We start from the raw sequence: 19,639 nt of genomic DNA, 5'->3' as shown, positions 1-19,639 counted from the left end.
ACAGTTAAGATACTCGACTCCATGACATGAATTCCTTTAGCAATGGAAACTAACCTGCAGTATCCACCATGACGCGTGCCAGATAGGTACAGTTCAGCTCTAAAAAATTCCTATACAGTGAGGCTGGTTACTTTAATAGCAGACATTGTCAGCTTAACCATTAGGGAAAAATGTTATGCACCATAGGAAGACAAAGGAAGTGTTAACTATTAATCATACTGATTCCCATTTCTTGCACATTTCTCTTTTTCAGTGAATATAAAGTTAATTGCACATCTTATACAACTCTGATATAGTAACATGTTGATGCACTAAAAGGACTCACCTCATGAGCATGTTTAGAGAAAGACTCAGCACTACTTAGCATAGCAGCCGTTCTTTCGTCCAATTCTCCTAGTTTCTGCCCTCTTTCATCTAGTGCAATCCTGGCTCTTGCTAGTTCACCAATTACTCCAGATGCTGATCCTTTAACACCTTCAATACCACCAGGCCCTGGGATATGCTGAGCAAGACTTCTTGATGCCTTTCCAGATGCTGATTCTCCAACTATATATATTCAAGGAACAAGATAGCCTTATTTTTCTGTTTTGGGTTTCTATAAACTGATTAACTTTTCAGTGGTAACATTAGACACTGTTTAACTCCAACTTCAAAGCAGAAAAAATTAGGAATTTAACTCAAAATGATCATCCATTTAGTCGTTCTGTTTGCCTAAAACAACAAATACTGCTGTTTAAAAAATTCTATTAACCTCACATCATATGCTACTATAAAATTACTACTTTTTTCATTAGCCAAAGGAGGGGCCAAATTATTTTTCACTTAGGACACCAAATAACTAATGGCAGACCTGATTAAAAATCATACTGATTATTTGATATTTGTGAGGTCAGTTAATCAGAGAAAAATAATTTTTTATAGTAATCTGTTTAAGTCTTAGCTTAAGAAAACAAAATAGTGTCAGATATCAAAAAGAAAAAAATTACTTGTAATTTCTGGAGCATTTTTTAAAATTTCGTTTCAATTTATTCTTACTGCAATCAGAATATGCACATTTCTGGTTGAAAGGGCTGTTGCAATATCTTGAAATTTTCTGGTCAGATTTTATATTTCCATACAGAATGGTTCTCATTCCATTTAACAATATAGAATTATATTACTGAGTGCTTATCAAAAGAATGGCATCAATGAATTGTTTCAGTTAGATTACAAGTGGAACCTGTAGTGAGGCCTATACTTAACTACTATTCTGGAGACATTTTCAGATACTTCTATAACTTTGTCAAACTTTTACGTTTCATTCAGAAATTTGAGCCAAGACAGGTTTGCTGTTTTTGAGAAAAGCGTGAGTGAAAACACAGACATTTGCAGTTATAAAATAACAAAAACAAAACACACTTGTGGACATTTTTATAGATAGGTCCCTGAGGTGGACAGAGCAGAGGTGGGCAAACTACGGCCCATGGGCCACATCCAGTGGGATCCCTCCTGCTCGGTCCCTGAGCTCCTTCCCCCAGTCCCTCCCCCCTGCTGCTGCTGCTCCTCCCCCGCAGCCTGCCCTGTCACTAGTGTAATCCTCTAGGCGGCGGAACAGCGAGCTCCTGGGGCAATGCAGCTGCAGAGCCCGGCCTGTCCTTGTACTCTGTGCTGCGCGGTGCGTGGCTGTAGCAAGCTGAGTGGTGAGACAGAGATATGTAATGAAGGAAGCACAGAGAATTCCTGCCTCATTCGCTGTAGTAGAAGTTAGATGGTGTGAATGAATAAAGAAGAGGTGGTCCTGACCTCAGCCTCATTCATAAATTATAAAGCCAGAAGGAAGCACTGTGATCATCTAGTCTGATGTCCTGTACAACAGTGGTTCTCAACAAGGGGTCTGGGGCCCCTGGGCGGCTGCAAGCAGGTTTCAGGGTGGCCAAGTATGGCTGGCATTAGACTCGCTAGGCCCAGGGTAGAAAGCCCTAAGCCCTACTGCACGGGACCACAACCTGGGGCCCCGAGCCCCACTACCCGGGGCTGAAGCCAAAGCCTGAACAACTTAGCTTTGCAGTGCTCCGTGTGGTGTGGGACCCTGGGAAATTGCCCTGCTTGCTAACCCCTAATGCTGCCCTGGCTTTCATATGCAGAAAAACAGTTGGGCCATGTAGTTTTTATAGCATGTGCAGGGGGGATGGCTCAGAAAGAAAAAAGGTGTACAGCACAGTCCATAGGACTTCATGAATTAGTTACTGTTTGAAATACAGCAGATCTTTTAGAGAAAGGACAGTTACCTGTTCCGTAACTGGCATTCTTCGAGTGCTTGCTCATGTCTATTCCGCAGTAGGTGTGCGTGCGCGCCACGTGCACCGGTGCCAGAAGTTTTTCCCTCAGCAGTACCCATAGGGGGAACGCTGCTGCGACCCCTGGAGTGGTGCCTCTATAGCGCGCTATAAGGGAAGCCATGTGCTCCCCCCACCCTCAGTTCCTTCTTGCCGGACCAACTCTGACAGAGGGGAAGGAGGGCAGGATGCGGAATAGACATGAGCAACACATCTCGAAGAACGCCAGTTACGGAACAGGTAACTGTCCTTTCTTCTTCGAGTGATTGCTCATGTATATTCCATAGTAGGTGATTGCAAGCTATGTCCGATGGAGGTGGGTAGGAGTTCTCAGATCCCCTGGCTGAAGCACAGCTCTACTGAAACCAGCATTATCTGTGGCATGATCACATAGTGCAACGTGAACATGTGTACTGAGGACCTGGTAGCGGCTCTACAGATGTCCTGGATAGGGACATGGGCCACAAAGGCCACCAATGAGGCCTGAGCCCTTGTCGAGTGAGCCCTTATGACAGGTGGTGTGGGAACCCCTGCTAGGTCATAGCATGTGTGGATGCACAATGTAATCCACCAGGAAAGCCTCTGGGTGGAGATCAGTTGACCATTCATGCGCTCAGCCGAAGTCAGTGCTCTGTGCACATCGAGCATATGGAGGCAACGTTCCTCATTAGAGGCATGAGGTTTGGGGCAGAGGACAGGCAGGAAGATGTCCTGGCCCATGTGAAAAGTGGAGACCACCTTAGGGAGAAATGCCGGGTGTGGGCGGAGCTGAACCTTGTCCTTGTGAAAGACTGTGTAAGGGGGTGGGGGGTTGCAGGTCAGGGCCCTGAGCTCCGAGAGCTGCTGGGCTGACGTGATGGCCACGAGGAAGATGGCCATGAAAGGTGGGACCATGAGCTTGTGGCCAGGGGTTCGAACGGGGGCCCCGTGAAGCGGGATAACACCAAATTTAGATCCCACTGAGGGACAGGGGCTCTAGCATAAGGAAAGGACTGGTCTAGCCCTTTAAGAAAACACCCGGTCACGGAATGGGAGAAAACCGAGCAGCCCTGGACCGGCGGATGGAACGCCGAAATAGCCGCCAGATGCACCCTGACAGAGGAAGGGGCCAGGCCTTGAGTTCTAAGGTGAAGGAGGTACTCGAGGATAAGTTGGAGCGGGGCGACTTTTCAGAAGTGCTGTGCCAAGTCTTCATTTATTCACTCTCATTTAAGGTTTCACGTGCCAGTAACACATTTTAACGTTTTTAGAAGGTCTCTTTCTATAAGTCTATAATACATAACTAAATTATTGTTGTATGTAAAGTAAATAAGGTTTTTTAAATGTTTAAGAAGCTTTATTTAAAATTAAATTACAATGCAGAGCCCCCCGGACCGGTGGCCAGGACCCGGGCAGTGAGAGTGCCACTGAAAATCAGCTCGCGTGCCGAAGGCGGCACGTGTGCCATAGGTTGCCTGTCCCTGGTCTATAAGGTGCCGCCAGGACTCTGTCGCTTTTTACAGATTCAGACTAACACGGCTACCCATCTGACACTACAAATTCTATGCGCTGCACTGGAACCAGTGTCGACTTGGCCTCATTCGCTAAGAGGCCTAGGTTGGCACACATAGCTAAGAGCAGGTCCATGTGGTTTTGTACCTGGGACCACGAGTTGCCCTTGAGCAGCCAGTTGTCAAGGTAGGGGAATAGCTGTACCCCTTGGCATCTGAGGTGGGCCGCCACTACTGCCATATACTTTGTGAATACCCTGGGCACAGTGAACAAGCCCAATGGAAGAACCGTAAATTGGTAGTGGTCACTGTACGAAGGGGTGGCTAACATCTCCAATGCCCTCTGGCAAACGCCGGCCTCCCTTGCGCCGATATCGAAAAAGGCAGAGCGCAAATACTTCATACCCATGAAAGGGCATGAATACCTTCATATCCACCAGGCCCCCAACTTCCTAGTCGGCGTTCTGGAGCGACTGGAAGAGGGGCGAGGAGAGACTGGACTAGGGCTGCCCGACGTGGGTCTAGCCTCACCCCTTGCTTTCTCTCAACGCCTCAGAGGATGGGGCCTTACTCTGCTTCTTGAATGGGGAGTGGTGCCGGCCACCGGAAGGTGCTGGGAGATCGATGCGCACCAAAGACAAAGTGCCCGGTGCCAATTCCGCTCAGTGCACTGGGGTTGGGGCTAGTGCTGACTCCATGAGAAGGGCCCAAAGTCTAATCTCTCTCTCTTTTTTAGTTATGGGTTTAAAGAACCTGCAGATCTTACAGCGGTCACTGATGTGAGATTCGCCAAGCAGCGGAGACAGTCGGCATGCGGGTCACTTCTAGGCATCGAATGCCTGCAAAATTCGCACGATTTAAACCCTGGGGCCCAGGGCATGCCCCGGCCTGAACACCAAGTAACTAGCTAAGCTGAAAACTTTATTGAACTAACACACACAGGTACTCCGAACAACTAAACGAGTTCTGGGACGAGCTGCAGCAAAGCTGGGGGAAGTAGTTCCAATGCACCGTCACTGGCAGCAAGAAGGAACTGAGGGTGGGGGGAATGCGCAGCTCCCCTTATAGCACGCTATAGAGGTGCCACTCCAGGCGTTGCAGCAGAGCTCCCCCTATGGGTACTGCTAAGGGAAAAACTTCCGGCACCGGTGCACATGGTGCGCACGCACACCTACTGTGGAATACACATGAGCAAGCACTCGAAGAAGAAACATCCAATCTTGATTTAAAAATTTCCAGTGATGGAGAATTACCAATACCCTTGGTCAATTGTTTCAATGGATATTGTCCTCACTGTTAAAAAAATTATGCCTTATTTCTACCTGAATTTGTATAGTTTCAATTTCCAGCCACCGGATATTGTTACATTTTTGACTGCTAGACTGAAGAGAAAGTTACTCACCTTGCAGTAACTGAGGTTCTTCGAGATGTGTGTCCTTGTGGGTGCTCCACTCTAGGCGACGGTGCGTCCTGGGCCCGTTGATCGGAGATTTTCGGAAGCAGTGCCTGGTTGGGACGCACGCACTCAGTTGGTATCTCCCGTCTCGTTGGAATCTTCCTGAGTGCGTGCGCCCCACACCCTCCTCAGTTCCTTCTCTACCGTGGAGAATCATACTAGTACTCCAAAGTAGAGGGGAGGAGGGCGGGGAGTGGAGCACCCACAGGGACACACATCTCGAAGAACCTCAGTTACTGCAAGGTGAGTAACTTTCTCTTTGAGTGCTGTCCCTGTGGGTGCTCCACTCTAGGTGAATGTGTAGCAGTACCCACTATGATTGGTGGGACTTTGGAGATGCGGCAGTGAGTACTGTAGATAGTACTGTATGGTCTACTATGATGTCTGCCATAGTGTCTTGTGTGAGAGCATAGCGTTTTGCAAACTTGTGTTCAGATGACCCCATAGCCGCTTTGCAGACGTCAGGAATGGGAACGTTGTGTAGGAAGGCAACGGATGTCGACATGGCTCGAGTGGAATGAGCTCTAATGCCTTCGGGCGATTGAATATTTTGCACATGGTAACAGGATCTGATGCAGTCAGAGATCCACTTGGATAGACGTGTTTAGAGATAGCCGTACCTTTTGATCTTTCGGTAATGGAAACAGAGTCATGGGGACTTACAAAATGGTTTAGTCCTGTCTAAATAAAAGGCGATTGCTCGCCTGACGTCGAGAGTATGCAGGGTTGCCTCTTGCGGAGTCTTGTGAGGTTTGGGATAGAATGTAGGTAAGTATATAGGTTGGTTGAGGTGGAAGGTCGATACCACCTTAGGAAGAAATTTAGGATGTGGTCTCAAAGTGACTGTGTCTTTGGAGAAGATTGTGTAGGGAGGGCGGGCCATTAAGGCGCTCATTTCACCAACTCTCCCTGCTGATGTTATGGCAACTAAGAAAGCCACCTTCACGAACATATGGAGATGAGAGGAGATAGCCAAGGACTCAAATGGAGGTTTCATAAGAGCATGAAGAACGAGGTTAAGATTCCATGCAGCCGCTGTTGGGTAAATTTCAGGGTATAGATTTTTCAGGCCCGTTAGAAAGCGTTTTATGGTGGTGTGGGTAAAGAATGAATAACCGTCTAATAGGTCATGGAAGGTGGTAAGTGCCGCCAGGTCCACTTTGATGGAGCTGAGCGAAAGTCCGTCCTGTTTTAGTTTCAGGAGGTAGTCTAGAATGTTAGGAAGGGTCACGTTATTGGGTGCTAAGTGATTACGTGAGCACCAGAGGGTGAAACGCTTCCACTTCTGCAGGTAGGTTTTACGAGTGGAGTCTTTTCTACTGTGCAGGAGGACATATTGGACTTGCTCGGAACAGGCTAGTTCATGGGTTTGGAACCATGAAGGACCCAGGGTGTGAGGTGGAGCTTTTGGAGCTGGGGGTGAAGAACCCGTCTGTTGTCCTGAGAAACGTGGTCTGGCCTGTTGGGGAGAGCCCGTGGGTGATGGGAGGACATGCAGAGTAGGTAGGGATACCACATCTGTCTTGGCCAAGCCGAGGCAATAAGGATGACCCGGGCCTTGTTGTCCGCAATCTTCCGAAGAACCCTGTGTAACAGAGGGATTGGTGGAAGGCGTACAGGAGGGAGTTGTTCCATGGGATGAGGAATGCATCTCCTAGGGATGCAGTCCCGAGTCCCGCTCTGGAGCAAAATGGAACATTTTCGATTCTGGGTCGTGGCAAAGAGATCTATTGACGGGGTGCCCAGAGGGAGAAGAGCTGTTGGAGTACTGCGGGGTGCAGTTCCCATTCACGTTGTGTCAAGAAGTGCCTGCTAAGTGCGTCGGCAGTAGTGTTGTGGCAGCCTGGTAGGTAGGAAGCGATGATTTGTATTCGATGTTGTATGCACCAATTCCATAGTTGAATGGCTTCCATGCAAAGGGAATGTGATCGGGCTCCCCCTTGTCTGTTTATGTAATACATGCATGCTATGTTGTCTTTTAAGGCCCAAAGAGATTTGTTCTTTATGAGGGGAAGAAAGTGAAGGCATGCTCGCCTCACTGCTCTGAGCTCTAAGAGATTTATGTGTAGGTGCGTCTTTGATGCAGACCACCGGCCTTGTGCCCTGTGCCGCCCTAGGTGCACTCCCCAACTGATTAGGGAAGCGTCTGTGGTGAGCATGAGTGTTGGGGAACATTGCTGGAAGGAAACCCCTGTGCAGAGGTTTTCTGGACTTGTTTACCAATGTTGGGAAGCTATAACATTGGGAGGAGGAGTTAGCAGCATCCCTAAGGTGTGTCTGTTGGGTTTGAAATTGGAATTGAGCCAGCCCTGGAGACATCTCATGTGTAGCCTGGCGTGGTGAACCACGAAGGTGGTGGCTTCCATGTGACTAAGGAGCTGTAGACAGAGTCCTAGAACGAATAGAGAGCGTGCGTTTGAGCTGTGTGATACCGAGAAATCTGTGATATGGGAGCGAGGCCCTGCTCTGGATTGTGTCGAGATGAGCTCCGATGAACTCGATCTGTTGTTTAGGTGTCAGGGTGGATTTTTGGATGTTTATTTGGAGGCCTAGGCTGTGAAAGAGGGAGATGGCAAAACGAGTAGCTTGAAGTGTCTCGCCATAGGAGTTGCCGTTGATGAGGCAATCGTCCAGATAGGGGAAGAGCGTGACCCTGTGTTTGTGGAGGTGAGCCACAACCATGGCTAGAGTCTTGGAAAAAAACTCTCGGTGCTGTGGTGGGTCCGAAAGGAAGAACTCTGTATTGAAAATGGTCGTGACCGATTGTGAATCATAGGAAGCGTCTGTGAACTGGATGAATTGATATATGAAAGTAAGCATCCTGTAGGCTGAGGGCTGTGAACCAGTCCCCTTGATCCAGTGCAGGTATTATTGTGCCCAGTGAGACCATCTTGAATCTTTGTATCCCCACGAATTTGTTCAGTCAGCGTAGCTCTAGTATAGGCCTCCATCCTCCGGTCTTTCTGAGTTAGAAAGTAATGGGAGTAGAAACCTGTCCCTTGATTTTGCGTCGGCACAGGTTCCACTGCACCTAGTTGTAGAAGATGCGCCACTTCTGTGCGAAGTAAGTGGTCGTGAGAAGGGTCCCTGAAGAGGGACGGGGAAGGGGAAAGGGTAGGAGGGTAGCAGAAAGTTTGTCCTTATCAAAAGGGAGATCCTCTACTTTGGTCTGCAGTTCTTTGGGGATGCCAGATGCAGAGAGCCATGAGGATCTGCGCATAACCACAGCAGTTGCAGTTGTATGGGCTGCTGTGTCTAGAGATGCCTGGAGGGCCATTCTGGAAATCAGTTGGCCCTCAATCAGGATTGATTTGAAGTGTGCTCTCCTATCCTCTGGAATGTAGGAGGCAAATTCAAAAGTTTATTGTAATTATCAAAGTCGTAACTGGCGAGGGGAGCAGAATAGTTTGCAATTCTGAATTGTAGTGTGGAGGACGTATAAATCTTGCGGCCCAAGACGTCAAGGTGTCTAAGGTCCTTGTCTTGCGGGGTGGATCGATATTGTGACTGTTTCATCCTCTGTGCAACTGCATCCATGACAAGGGAGTTCGGTGGTGGATGAGAAAATAGGAAGTCTGCGTCCTTAGCATGGACATAGTATTTACATTCGGCCTTTTTGTAAGTTGGTACTAAAGACGCTGGGGTTTGCCAGAGAGTGTCAGCCGGCTCCAGGACTGCTTCATTTATAGGGAGCGCGATTTTTGAGGGTGCAGATGATTGAAGGATTCTGAGGAGTCTGTGTTGTGTCTCCTGAACCTCTTGAAAGGGGATATCTTGACTGAGTGCCACCCTCCTGAAAAGTTCTTGAAATTGTTTACAGTCGTCCACGGCCCGTGGAGGCAGAGGGCTCCATCCAGGGCTAATGGAGAGTTAGGAGTTGGTGAGTCAGGATATGGTGCATAACTTGCATACTCAGGAGGGGGCTCAGGCACCTTAGAAGTGGACGGAGAAGGAGATTGAGGCACAGAAGGAGGATGATTGGTAGGAGGATGTTGCCAAGGGTACCACTTAGGCCAAGGCATAGGGTAGGAGAACCCAGGTGTCACCCATGGGGGGGGAGAAGTAGGGAAACTGAGGCTGATGGCCTTGAGCCGTGACATGAGGTGGCAGAGGTGCCTGTGGAGGAGAAGCAGGAGGGGAGAACTCTGCTTGCTGCTGTAAATCAAGTTCACCGTCAGTGAAAACCAGTTCAGGTGGAGAGAGTGGTGGTTCAAAAAATGAGCCCTGTGTATCTAGGAGCGGAGAGTGAGGCTCAGGTGGCACTGAAAGGTCACATTGAGTGAGAAACTGTTGCTCCTGCTCCCTGGGCTGAGCTGAGCCTGCTCTCTGCTCTAGCTCATTAGCAGGAGAAAGTGAAAGTGACAGTATTGCTGCAGAATGCTTGGAGATGCCCTGCAGGGGGTCTGCTACTGGTGCCCAGGTGGAAGATAGGCTCGGTGCCAATGTTTTTCTCCCTGCAGGGGAGGATTGTGCTGGTGGCACTATGGCCGTTTGCGGTGCCGAGGAGGCCCGCGCTGCCGGCACCGCGGCCCTTTGCGGTGCCGAGGGGACCGGAGCCACAAGGACCTTGCTGACATGGGAGGTTGGGTCCCTGCCTCTGCGCTCTGTCGGAGCCGCGGCTGAGGCATTAGAAAAAGCTGAGGCACCTGCCTTTGGTGCTGTCAGCACAGAGGGTAGGGATCTCGCGGGAGACCCCCTACCCTTGTTAAAGTCTCTCCTGTGAGACTGTTCTGCTTCTTGCCTCCGCTCCAGGGAGGGTGAAGCAATGCTGCCCACCGGTTACGATCTGGCTGGGGAGCGTGTCAGAGCGGGTTTAACCTTTCCCGTCTCCGAAAGCGGCTGTAAGGATTTTTCCATCAGCATTTTGAGCCGCAGATCCCTGTCGCAACAAGCTCTTGACTTGAGGCTCGCGCAATGGAGGCACTTCACAGGGACATGGGTGTCCCCGAGGCACTTCACACAGTATGAGTGTCCATCTGTCCGTGGCATGGATTTCTGACAGGAAATACACCTTTTGAATCCTGAAGCTCCTGGCATTATGAATTAGAGATGGCCAAGGAGAGTGTCTCAATGGGAGACAAGCCTGAGGGATTTTTTTTTTAACTAAGGCTGTGGCTGCTGCGGCAGCGCTTTGAAGCGCTAAGTGTAGTCAAAGCACCAGCGCTGGGAGAGAGCTCTCCCAGCGCTGTCCGTACTCCACCTCCCTGTGGGGAATAACGGACAGCGCTGGGAGCCGCGCTCCCAGCGCTGGGGCCCGCGCTCCCAGCGCTGGGGCTTTGACCACACTGGCGCTTTGCAGCGCCGCAATTTGCAGCGCTGGAGAGGGTGTGTTTTCACATCCTGCTGCAGCGCTGCAAATTTGTAAGTGTAGCCAAGCCCTAAGTAACTATGTAACTACACTAAAGGAAGGGAAACAACTGGGATGTAACTAATAATTATTTCTATGTTCTTTGTTACTGTTTCCTATAGAGACCAGGGAAGAAAAGGCAGCACTGCCCCGAGTTCCGTCTTCGGCCGAGGACGGTTGAGAAGGAACTGAGGAGGGTATGGGGCGCACGCACTCAGGAAGATTCCAACGAGACGGGAGATACCAACTGAGTGCGTGCGTCCCAACCAGGCACTGCTACCGAAAATCTCCGATCAACAGCGCCGGGACGCACCATCACCTAGAGTGGAGCACCCACAGGGACAGCACTTGAAGAACAGCGCATTTTCAAATTTCTGTTCCCCATGAAGATACTTACAGAATGTAATCAGTTCTAAACTTTTAATCATTCTTGTGGTTCTTTGAATTCGAATATCCAAATTCTGAAATCTAATAATCAGCATCCTTGAATTATAGACATTAAAACTAGGCACAGTATTCCAGTAGTGATTGCATTAGTGCCAAAACAGAGATGTGACTATATCATTTCCTACTCTTACTCAATGTTCCCCTGTTTATATATCTAAGGATCACATTAGCCCTTGTGGTCAGCAATGCATTGGGAACTCATGTTCAGCTGATTCTCCACTAGTATCCCAAGGTGGTTGTTTTTTTTCCCCCCACCAGAGTCACTGCTTCCCAGGATAAAGTTGCCTATTTTGTAAGTATGGTCTACATTCTTTGTTTTTAGATTTATAACTTTACATTTAGCCATATTAAAATGTGATCCAGATCTGTCTATTACTGACCTGTCCGCTTCATTATTTACTACTTCCCTCCCATATTTGAGTCATCAGTACAGTGGATGGATGGTGCTCAGTGAATCAGGTATGAAGCCACATGGCGATGATGAACACAATTATGTATCAACTGTTTTATTTATTGCACCATCCAACCCCTGCATAAATGAGGCAGAAGATTCAGTGGAAAGCAATATGTGATCTTGGACTTAAGGATTTCATTATATTGTGTATAAATAAAAGAGTTATGTTTGCACAGAAAATCTTATTTCCTAGTTTCCAAGTGCTTCTCTTTGCAACATTAATCTTCTTTTAATGTACAATTTGTACAGAATATTTAAATACATTCTGCATGGTTCACCACTTTCCTCATGTGGAACTACTTTTCAGAATAAAAAAAATGAACTTACAGAGTTCTTCTCTGTCGAGTGACTGTGCACCACCTCCAAACAGGCCTTTAAAGAAACCCCTATTTGGGGCTTCTGGTGTTTCTACTGGAGTGAAGAGCTCACCCAACATTTCCTTTGTAATGAAAAAAAAATTATTGCTATAAAGCTCTTATAAAAAAACACAAGATTACTGTAGTCCATTTTCACTTTAACCATCTACCGTTAGGGTTTGCAATTTCATAATGCAACATATTCACATTAGGACAGAACTTTTCAGCAGATATTCAAAACAATTATCTTCTATGTTTGGCAGTATGCATGAACAGAAGTCAAAAACAGATCAGGAAACTCTTCAAAGTCATCTGCTAACTAATAGTTTGAGCTTGTAATACAGGAGTACTTGAAAAGTAATATTTGAGAATAGCCATGTCTTCCCCCAACTGAAAATTGGGCAACACTAACTCTTTTCCTGCTGAAACTACATTTACCACGTTCTGTTTATGTCCAAACTTATGTGTAGTTCATGTTATTCTGCCTAATTTTTAAATATTGGCAGAATTTCCATAGCTTCTGATACACAAGTCTGTGGCTATCTAATATTTCATTGTGGCACCATGTCTTCATTATATAACGAGCTGCCTTTATGATTTTTTTCTGACTTCTAATATGCAAAACATACAAATTCAAGAACATGTAAATCAGGTCCAATTAAAACGAACACTCAGCTTCTTTTTTTCCCCCTCACTTACAGCTGTGGCTGAAAAGCTGTCTTAGTTCTGGAATTTTTAAAATGAGATAAACATTAGGATGGACAGCGAATGGATATTCATGGATTCAATTTTCGGAATTCTAGGATGAAATCCTGGCCTCATTAAAGTGAATGGGAGTTTTGTCATTGACTTCAATAAGGCCAAGATTTTACCCCTATTGTGTTACTTGAAAACTCCTGCAAAATGTTATCCTTTCAGGGACATTTCTCTCATTTGGCTCTGTTTCACCCAGAGGCTCATGAGCATGGAAAAGAACTGATCCAACAGCATGGGAGCAACAGTTTTCATGAACTTAACTCTAAATAGATACGTATGTAATAGTATAAGAAGATGTACAATGCACACATTCCTGATGGATGTCAGAGGATAGATTTCTTGTGGTTTCTATCCCAGAATTTCTGTTTCTACAGTGATATTAAAATTTGCACTTAGTGGCATAAAGGTATATGAAAACACCTATACCTTTGATTGAAGTTCTGAGATGCTGGGTCCTCCCTAGATCCCCACTCTTGGGTCCCATCCCTTTTGTGGAAAGTAGACATAACGGTGGAATTTTCAGAAACACTTGGTGCTCCTTAACTATTCTCCCATTGAAATTAGCATTAACTTCAATAGGAGCAGAGTCAGGACAATGCTGACTGCTTTTGAAAATCTCACCCAAGATGCTTACATGATATTCACAAGGCAGCCAACACACACACTGAAGCGTACACAGTATACAACACATCCTGGTATTTAACGTTCAGTTCAATTTTTATCTAAATTATTCTTATGAGAGTTATAAACCCAGGACAGATGACTAAGTGGACTAAGAATCAGGCTTGTATGCTTACATGTTTCCAACTATGCACTGCTGTTGAAGATCCCACAGTACTTTTCCAAAAAAGGATAATGCCCTAATCCTACAACATGTTGCTTGTTGCATGTACATCTTCCACAGTTCCAACACTGCGGGAATACTTCCGTATCCAGAACTGGTGCTTGTGGAGTCCCTTTATGCTGCTCTGGGCTTTTTATTTGTCATATGGGACCAAAAAAGAGATCAGAATCTCATGCTTCGTCTCTGAAATTTCTGCAACATAATGCGTCAATCAAAATGCCTTGAGTTTGTGCTCCCTACCTCTGGCAGCATGTATCTTTGATTACTACTATTTTGACTGGAGGAATTTTGACGTCCTTAACTGCAAGAATAATCAAGGAAGTTTCACATGGAACATGACTGACAAAAAAAAGGAAAAGACTGCCCCCATGGATGTACAAGGGATGTTTCACAGCACCAGTTGGGAGAAAGGGAACTGAAGCACGAGAGATCATGATGTGTTATGCACTGCAAAGCCCTCCAGTGCACCATAACTTCTTTAGAAGGGGTTTTAATCTCCCTTGTGATTATCAAGAATTAAGATCTGGGACTTGTAGAGGATACCTACTTATGAAGAAACAACAGCATTAACAGTTACCTGTAGGTTTTCACAAGTTTCTTGACTGTACGTGATTCTCTGGATTTCTGTAGGTGAGACAAGATACAACGCCTGTCCGTTGTTCGTGAAGCAGAATGTTCTGGCTATCCGCATGTTGGTAAGTGGCAGGTAATATACATCCAACAATGGCCTTAAACTTGGCAAACTTGAGAAGAGAATTAAAAGATCATTTCAGTTTTACCTTATTATTATTATTGTTCAGTTTCTCAATTTATATTTACAAACTATATTACACTTCTTTTTAATCACGTTACTAACAGTACTGCAGTAGACTGGTAAGTATAATTCAGTGGGGGCATGAAAACTCGGTGATAACAAACAACATGTAGTGAACCAAGTAGCTCCTTGATTTTAGACCTAACCCCCCCCCGCCCCCCCCGGTAGGACAAAAGTTTATTGCCTAAAATTTAAAGTAGCATTGAACAATTAACTTCTAGCACAACATTTTACTGCCCTTCCATATTAATACAGACACACACACTTTTAAACCTACACTATAAATTCAAGATAGGTCGCTTTTGGAAGAATACGAGTTTCAGTAGAAGAGACTATTTCATTGTGTAATTTTTTTTTAGAGCATCTATTCTAATTCATAGGGAAATGGGCATGGAAAGTACTCTCAAAAAGAAAAAGATTTCTATCATCTTGGTGTGAACTAGTCTCCCCTTTTCCCTAATCTGGTTGCATTTCAAGAGGAAACAAAGCTTACCTACCTTGTACTTTTTATTTATTTATTAAATATATAACCTTGCAGGATTCTCACTTCTTGGCCTCACTAGAACAAGTCAGGCTGAACTCTCCAAAGGCAGCAATAATGGGCTAGACCATAAACCATGCCCCGTACTGGTGATCACATACAATCTCTGGGCTGTAAACATCATCCTTGGAACTTTTCAGTCACCTTGTTATGTTATTGGGAAGCATTGCTTTCCTGCAACCCCACCCCCTGAAATAAGTTAGCCAATCATAATAAAATGACCAAAAAGATTAATTACTCAACACAAACAAAGATAGGCCACCATCTTAAAGTTCCCTTAGAAACTTGGGTGAGAGAGCAAAAGTCATGCAAGAGGTTATCTTCAGAGTTGAAGAATTACATGCCAAGTAGTTTCCTTATACTCTAAAGATACCAGCTGGTAGGATTCTAACTCCTGGAGATAAAAAAAATGTAAAGGCAAAAATGAAACTATAACTAGCAGTAAAGAAGAAAAAGGGTAATAGCAACAACATATACAAGAAGGTTTTTTCTTCATATAAAATATCTCTTCAAAACATCAAGCTTGTCAAGCCTGATAGCCTGTTGAAAACAAAATTTCAAAAGCATAGCCAACTAAAGGGACATTTCTTAAGAAACATATCAAGGAGGTGGAGAGTTTGGGCTGCCCTGCTTCAGAAATAGGTTCTGCAGGAGAGAGACCAGAACAGGATTCCTCTGTAGGGGCTGAATTAAAGCAGTATTGCTTTGTAAATATGTGGTGCAGGGTTGAAGTGGCTGGCCTGCATGCATCTGAAACAGAAATAAGTAAAGACAGAGAGGAAGTTGCTCTAAGGTTAATTAAGCCAATATGTTTTTCCAGCTTCAAGCTAGGTTAATCACAGATATCTTAGTGATAGATATCAAACAAAGCAATACATTGGGTGGACTTTGTGTGAGGTATTTAGCCTGCTCCATTAGAATGGAAGGAACTTTTAACATTATGGACCTAGAGAAGGGCTTTGCCAGGGCATGTGAATATGAGAAAAATATTGTCCTGCCAATATGCTCAATAAGGTGGAGCTCCATCACTACTTTGAAGATGATTCTGCAGCACCAACTTATCCTCGTAAAGCTTGGTCTAGGAGGATCAGTTACTAGAGTCTGAAGTTCATGCACTCTGCAAGCTCAAGTCTCTGCCACAAGGAAACTGTTTTAAAAGGAACAACGTAATTTGTCAGGACAATATTAACGTTTCATCACACAGGAGGCATTTTAATTGGAAAGGGTGGTAAAATGTGTCAAGCCCTGGGCCCCTGCATGAACCTGATGATGAGAGGCTGTGGAAGCACTGATCTACCTTTGACCAAGGAGCGGTAAGTCAAAGCAGCTACCCAACGAATTTAGATGGAGCTAGACTTTAGATTAGACTCAGACAAGTGAAGAAGATTGTTCAAGCAGTTTCTGCACTACAGTGTGAATAGGCTGCATTTGGAAATCTACTCCCTAAAGAAGATTGTACCTGGTCTGCTACCAGGCCACTGAGGCCGGAATAGCATACTGTGTCATACTAATGGGATGTGAAAGGCCATGTGTTGTATGCTTCAAGGTCCACTGCAGCTGCGTCACAAGGCCAAACATTTGTAGCATCATCCAAGATGCGACTTGCTGGCTCTTGCATATTTTTACCGCCAGACAAGCAGTCCCAGATCCTGCCAATCTATTTTAAATATTTCAAGTTAAATGACATATTTATGATCACTTTCTTTGACATTTTAATTAGCCATCATTTTGGATGAATTTGTTAATTTAGAAATAGTTATATCTTGTGACTGGGAGAAGACTGGATGATAAAATGAATAGAATAAACTTCTCCTTAGTAATTCTCTTCTTGCAAAATGACTAGTACTCTTGTTTTGAAAGCATGTAGACTAGTGATATTTTGTTCTTATGGTTCTGTAGGCTAGGAGTTAAGGATTTTTGACAGAGTATATTTACCTTAATCTTGTATTAAGAAGTCCTTGAAGAAGCATCTGCCTCACACTATAGAGTCCTAGAAGGACTCATGAGAACTGTTTGGCTGTATGTTATATTATGGGCAGGGCTGGTTGCCTGACACTTTCCATTATAAAACACTATTTTCAGTTGCTTGTATTAGTGGTTCTTAACTTTTCCAGACTACTGTACCCCTTTCAGGAGACTGATTGGTCTTGCGTACCTCAAGTTTCACCTCACTTAAAAACTACCTGCTTACAAAAATCAGGCATAAAAATACAAAAATTGCCACAGCACTTTTTAAAATGAATTCATTGGAATATAAATATCATGCTTAAATTTCAGTGTCATACTTGAGCTGGTTTTTCATTTGTGAGCCTTGTCTGAAGCCCAAGCACCAGGTGGTGGGGCTGAAGCACGTAACTTAGCTTCGCGAGGCCCTCTGTGTTATGGGGCCCCCAGGCAATTGCCGTGCTTACCACCCACACTGATCTAGATTAATTGAATACCCCCTGGAAGAACACGTACCCTTGGCTGAGGAACCACTTTGCCAAATTTTAACCATTTCAGCTGAAATTTTCTATGCCAAGTGTCTGCCTCAGGCCATGTGTGGTTTTTTTTTTGTTTTGTTTTTAGTTCAGCCAAAATGGTTCAACAGTTTCTGAGAATGGGCTAAGGGAAAATGTATTCTTTTCCCATGTTAAAATAGTCTGGCAGCCATCTCTGAGTATGTCTATACTGGAGCTGGACGTGTAATTTCCAGCGCGGGCAGACATACCCATGCAAGTTCTGATGGAGCTAGTGCTAAAAACAGTAGTGGAGTAGTGGAGCCATGGAACTAGCATGGGTATGTATAGCTGAGATGGAAATTACACCTCCAGATCCACTGTAGATGTACCCTTTGAGATACTCTAGTGCCTAGCACAGAGTTTAGAACAATAGGCCCCACTCTTCGTTGGCCTTTATGTACTCCTGTAATAAACATTATTAATAATTATTAAAAATCTACCCCAAATCAGCCAACTTTAAAAATTTGTGTCACATGCTTAGCAGAGACTTGCTAGACCTTTGCACTGAGCAGGACTTTCCCCACAACTGTATCTTGAGCTGCTGATGGCTGGGTCATACCCTGGGTCAGGGCACCAGAATTGAAAGCAGGGAGCCTGTCTCTCTTGTGCGCTCAATGCTCCTCCTGCAGGGCCCAGGCAGATGGATGAAGTTTCCTGATTTGAATGCTGAGGAGGGCAAGGGCCAGATCCGGGAGAGGGTAAATGTGGTCAGTAGATTGGGACAAGGAGCCTAGGGGAAGAGTAGAACTGTAGGATAGTGGGAGTAAGGAAACTGGGATTGGGAGAAGAGACTGGGGCTATCTAGGCAAGAAGACTGGAAGTGGGGGTATGAGAACTGGGGCTGGGAGTCCTTGAGGAAAAAAAGAAAGGGATTGGGAGTGACATAACGCATACACACACAGGGGAGTAAATTAAAGCAACAAGAGCAACCTTAATTCTGGCATTTCCTAACTTGAGTTGACTTTGCAACCTTAATAATCTTCTTTTGGCATTTTTTTCTTCTTTTCTGTGCAATAACTTTAGACAGATAAATAGTCCATGTTTCATGTTGTGCAGCAGGTCAGACTAGACTATCATAATGGTCCCTTCTGATCTGAAAGTCTATGATTCTATGCCTCTATGACAAGCACTGTTGGGAAGAAAGTAATTCCTGAGAATATTAAAGCAAAAAAATAAAATAAAATAAAAAAATCAATACATAAATGAACAAACTGAGGGGGGGGGGGAGGAGGAGTAAAATACACCAAAACAAGGGATAGGAATAAGGAAGAGCAGGTTTTGGCTTTCAAATATGTAATGTTTTTACACAAGTTTTGTAACAAATCATAAAATCAGTAAAGTAAACTATGAATTTCAGACGTGAACACTTAAATAATGCAAGTTTATATTTTATAGAGGAGTTTAGCTATGTTATGCTAGCGATTAATCTAAACTATAGCTTGAACCTAATTCATATAGGAATAAATTTCAAGTTCAATGTTATCCAGCTGCCAAACTACCCCCACTCCCAAGACGTTACTATTCCTACAGGTTTATCGTCATCGTTGAATATATATTTTTTGCTTTTTTCTGTGGATTGAGGAAACAGGGTGCATTGGGGGGGGACAGCGTAGGAGGTGTCAGGGAACTATAATTTATCTTTTTTTAATGTTTAAATCATGATTAAATAGATCTTACCTAAAAGTCATAATATGTCCATTGGCACAGAAACATGCAAGGCAGCTACTATTACTCAATGCCACTATATCTCCACGAAGAACAAAAGAAGTCTCTGTTATGTTTTGTTTATGAATACAGTTCTGTGATGGCAGTGAGATAACTTTTGCTTGCTTTTCAGAACAGATCACTGCATATTGGTTTTCACTGATTTCCTGAGAAGAGGAGGAGGGGGACACTGAGACAGGCCGCCGTTTTTTCAATTTGTCCTTTTCATCTTTGTCTTCAGAAACATTGTGTTCTCTCCACGGTTCATATGCTGGTGGAACTATAGATCCTGTGGTGTCCAGAAAAGCCATTCTCAGGATTGCCCCTTTTAGCCTCAAAATGGTTCCTAGGATATAGAATTTGACATGATATCTAAAATAATTCTCCTGAATTGTCTTCCAAACTACATACTAATTGTCTTTGAAAATTTTTTTAAACATAAAAGAGATCCTTCCAAACAAAACCTTCAGATTTGTCTTCTGTCTCTTCAACAGTAAAACTCAAATTGGCCAAAATGTTAATTTAATTTAAAAAACAAAAACAAAAACATTTAAACTTGTGCTTAAGACCATCCCTATTCAGGAAAGCATTTAAGCATGGACTTAAGTTTAAGT

The 19,639-nt window shown here is 44.7% G+C and overlaps 1 protein-coding gene across 10 annotated transcripts in view; it reads right to left on the bottom strand.

Moving 5' to 3' along the window:
- The window catches only part of STXBP5 (syntaxin binding protein 5), a 212,370-nt gene that overhangs the window by 6,282 nt on the left and 186,449 nt on the right, over window positions 1–19,639 (bottom strand). For all 10 annotated transcript variants that reach the window (XM_045009874.1, XM_045009875.1, XM_045009870.1 and 7 more), the window contains 4 exons: window positions 18,999–19,371; window positions 14,043–14,208; window positions 11,837–11,948; window positions 326–546 (listed from right to left, as the gene is read on the bottom strand). In XM_045009874.1, coding sequence (XP_044865809.1) covers window positions 326–546; window positions 11,837–11,948; window positions 14,043–14,208; window positions 18,999–19,371 — 872 coding nt within the window. The remainder of the gene's footprint in view (window positions 1–325; window positions 547–11,836; window positions 11,949–14,042; window positions 14,209–18,998; window positions 19,372–19,639) is intronic.

Source organism: Mauremys mutica, chromosome 3, assembly GCF_020497125.1.
Source record: "Mauremys mutica isolate MM-2020 ecotype Southern chromosome 3, ASM2049712v1, whole genome shotgun sequence".
Lineage (NCBI taxonomy): Eukaryota > Metazoa > Chordata > Testudines > Geoemydidae > Mauremys > Mauremys mutica.
Note: the sequence above shows the minus strand (reverse complement) of the source record. Positions and strands in the feature narration are given on the sequence as shown.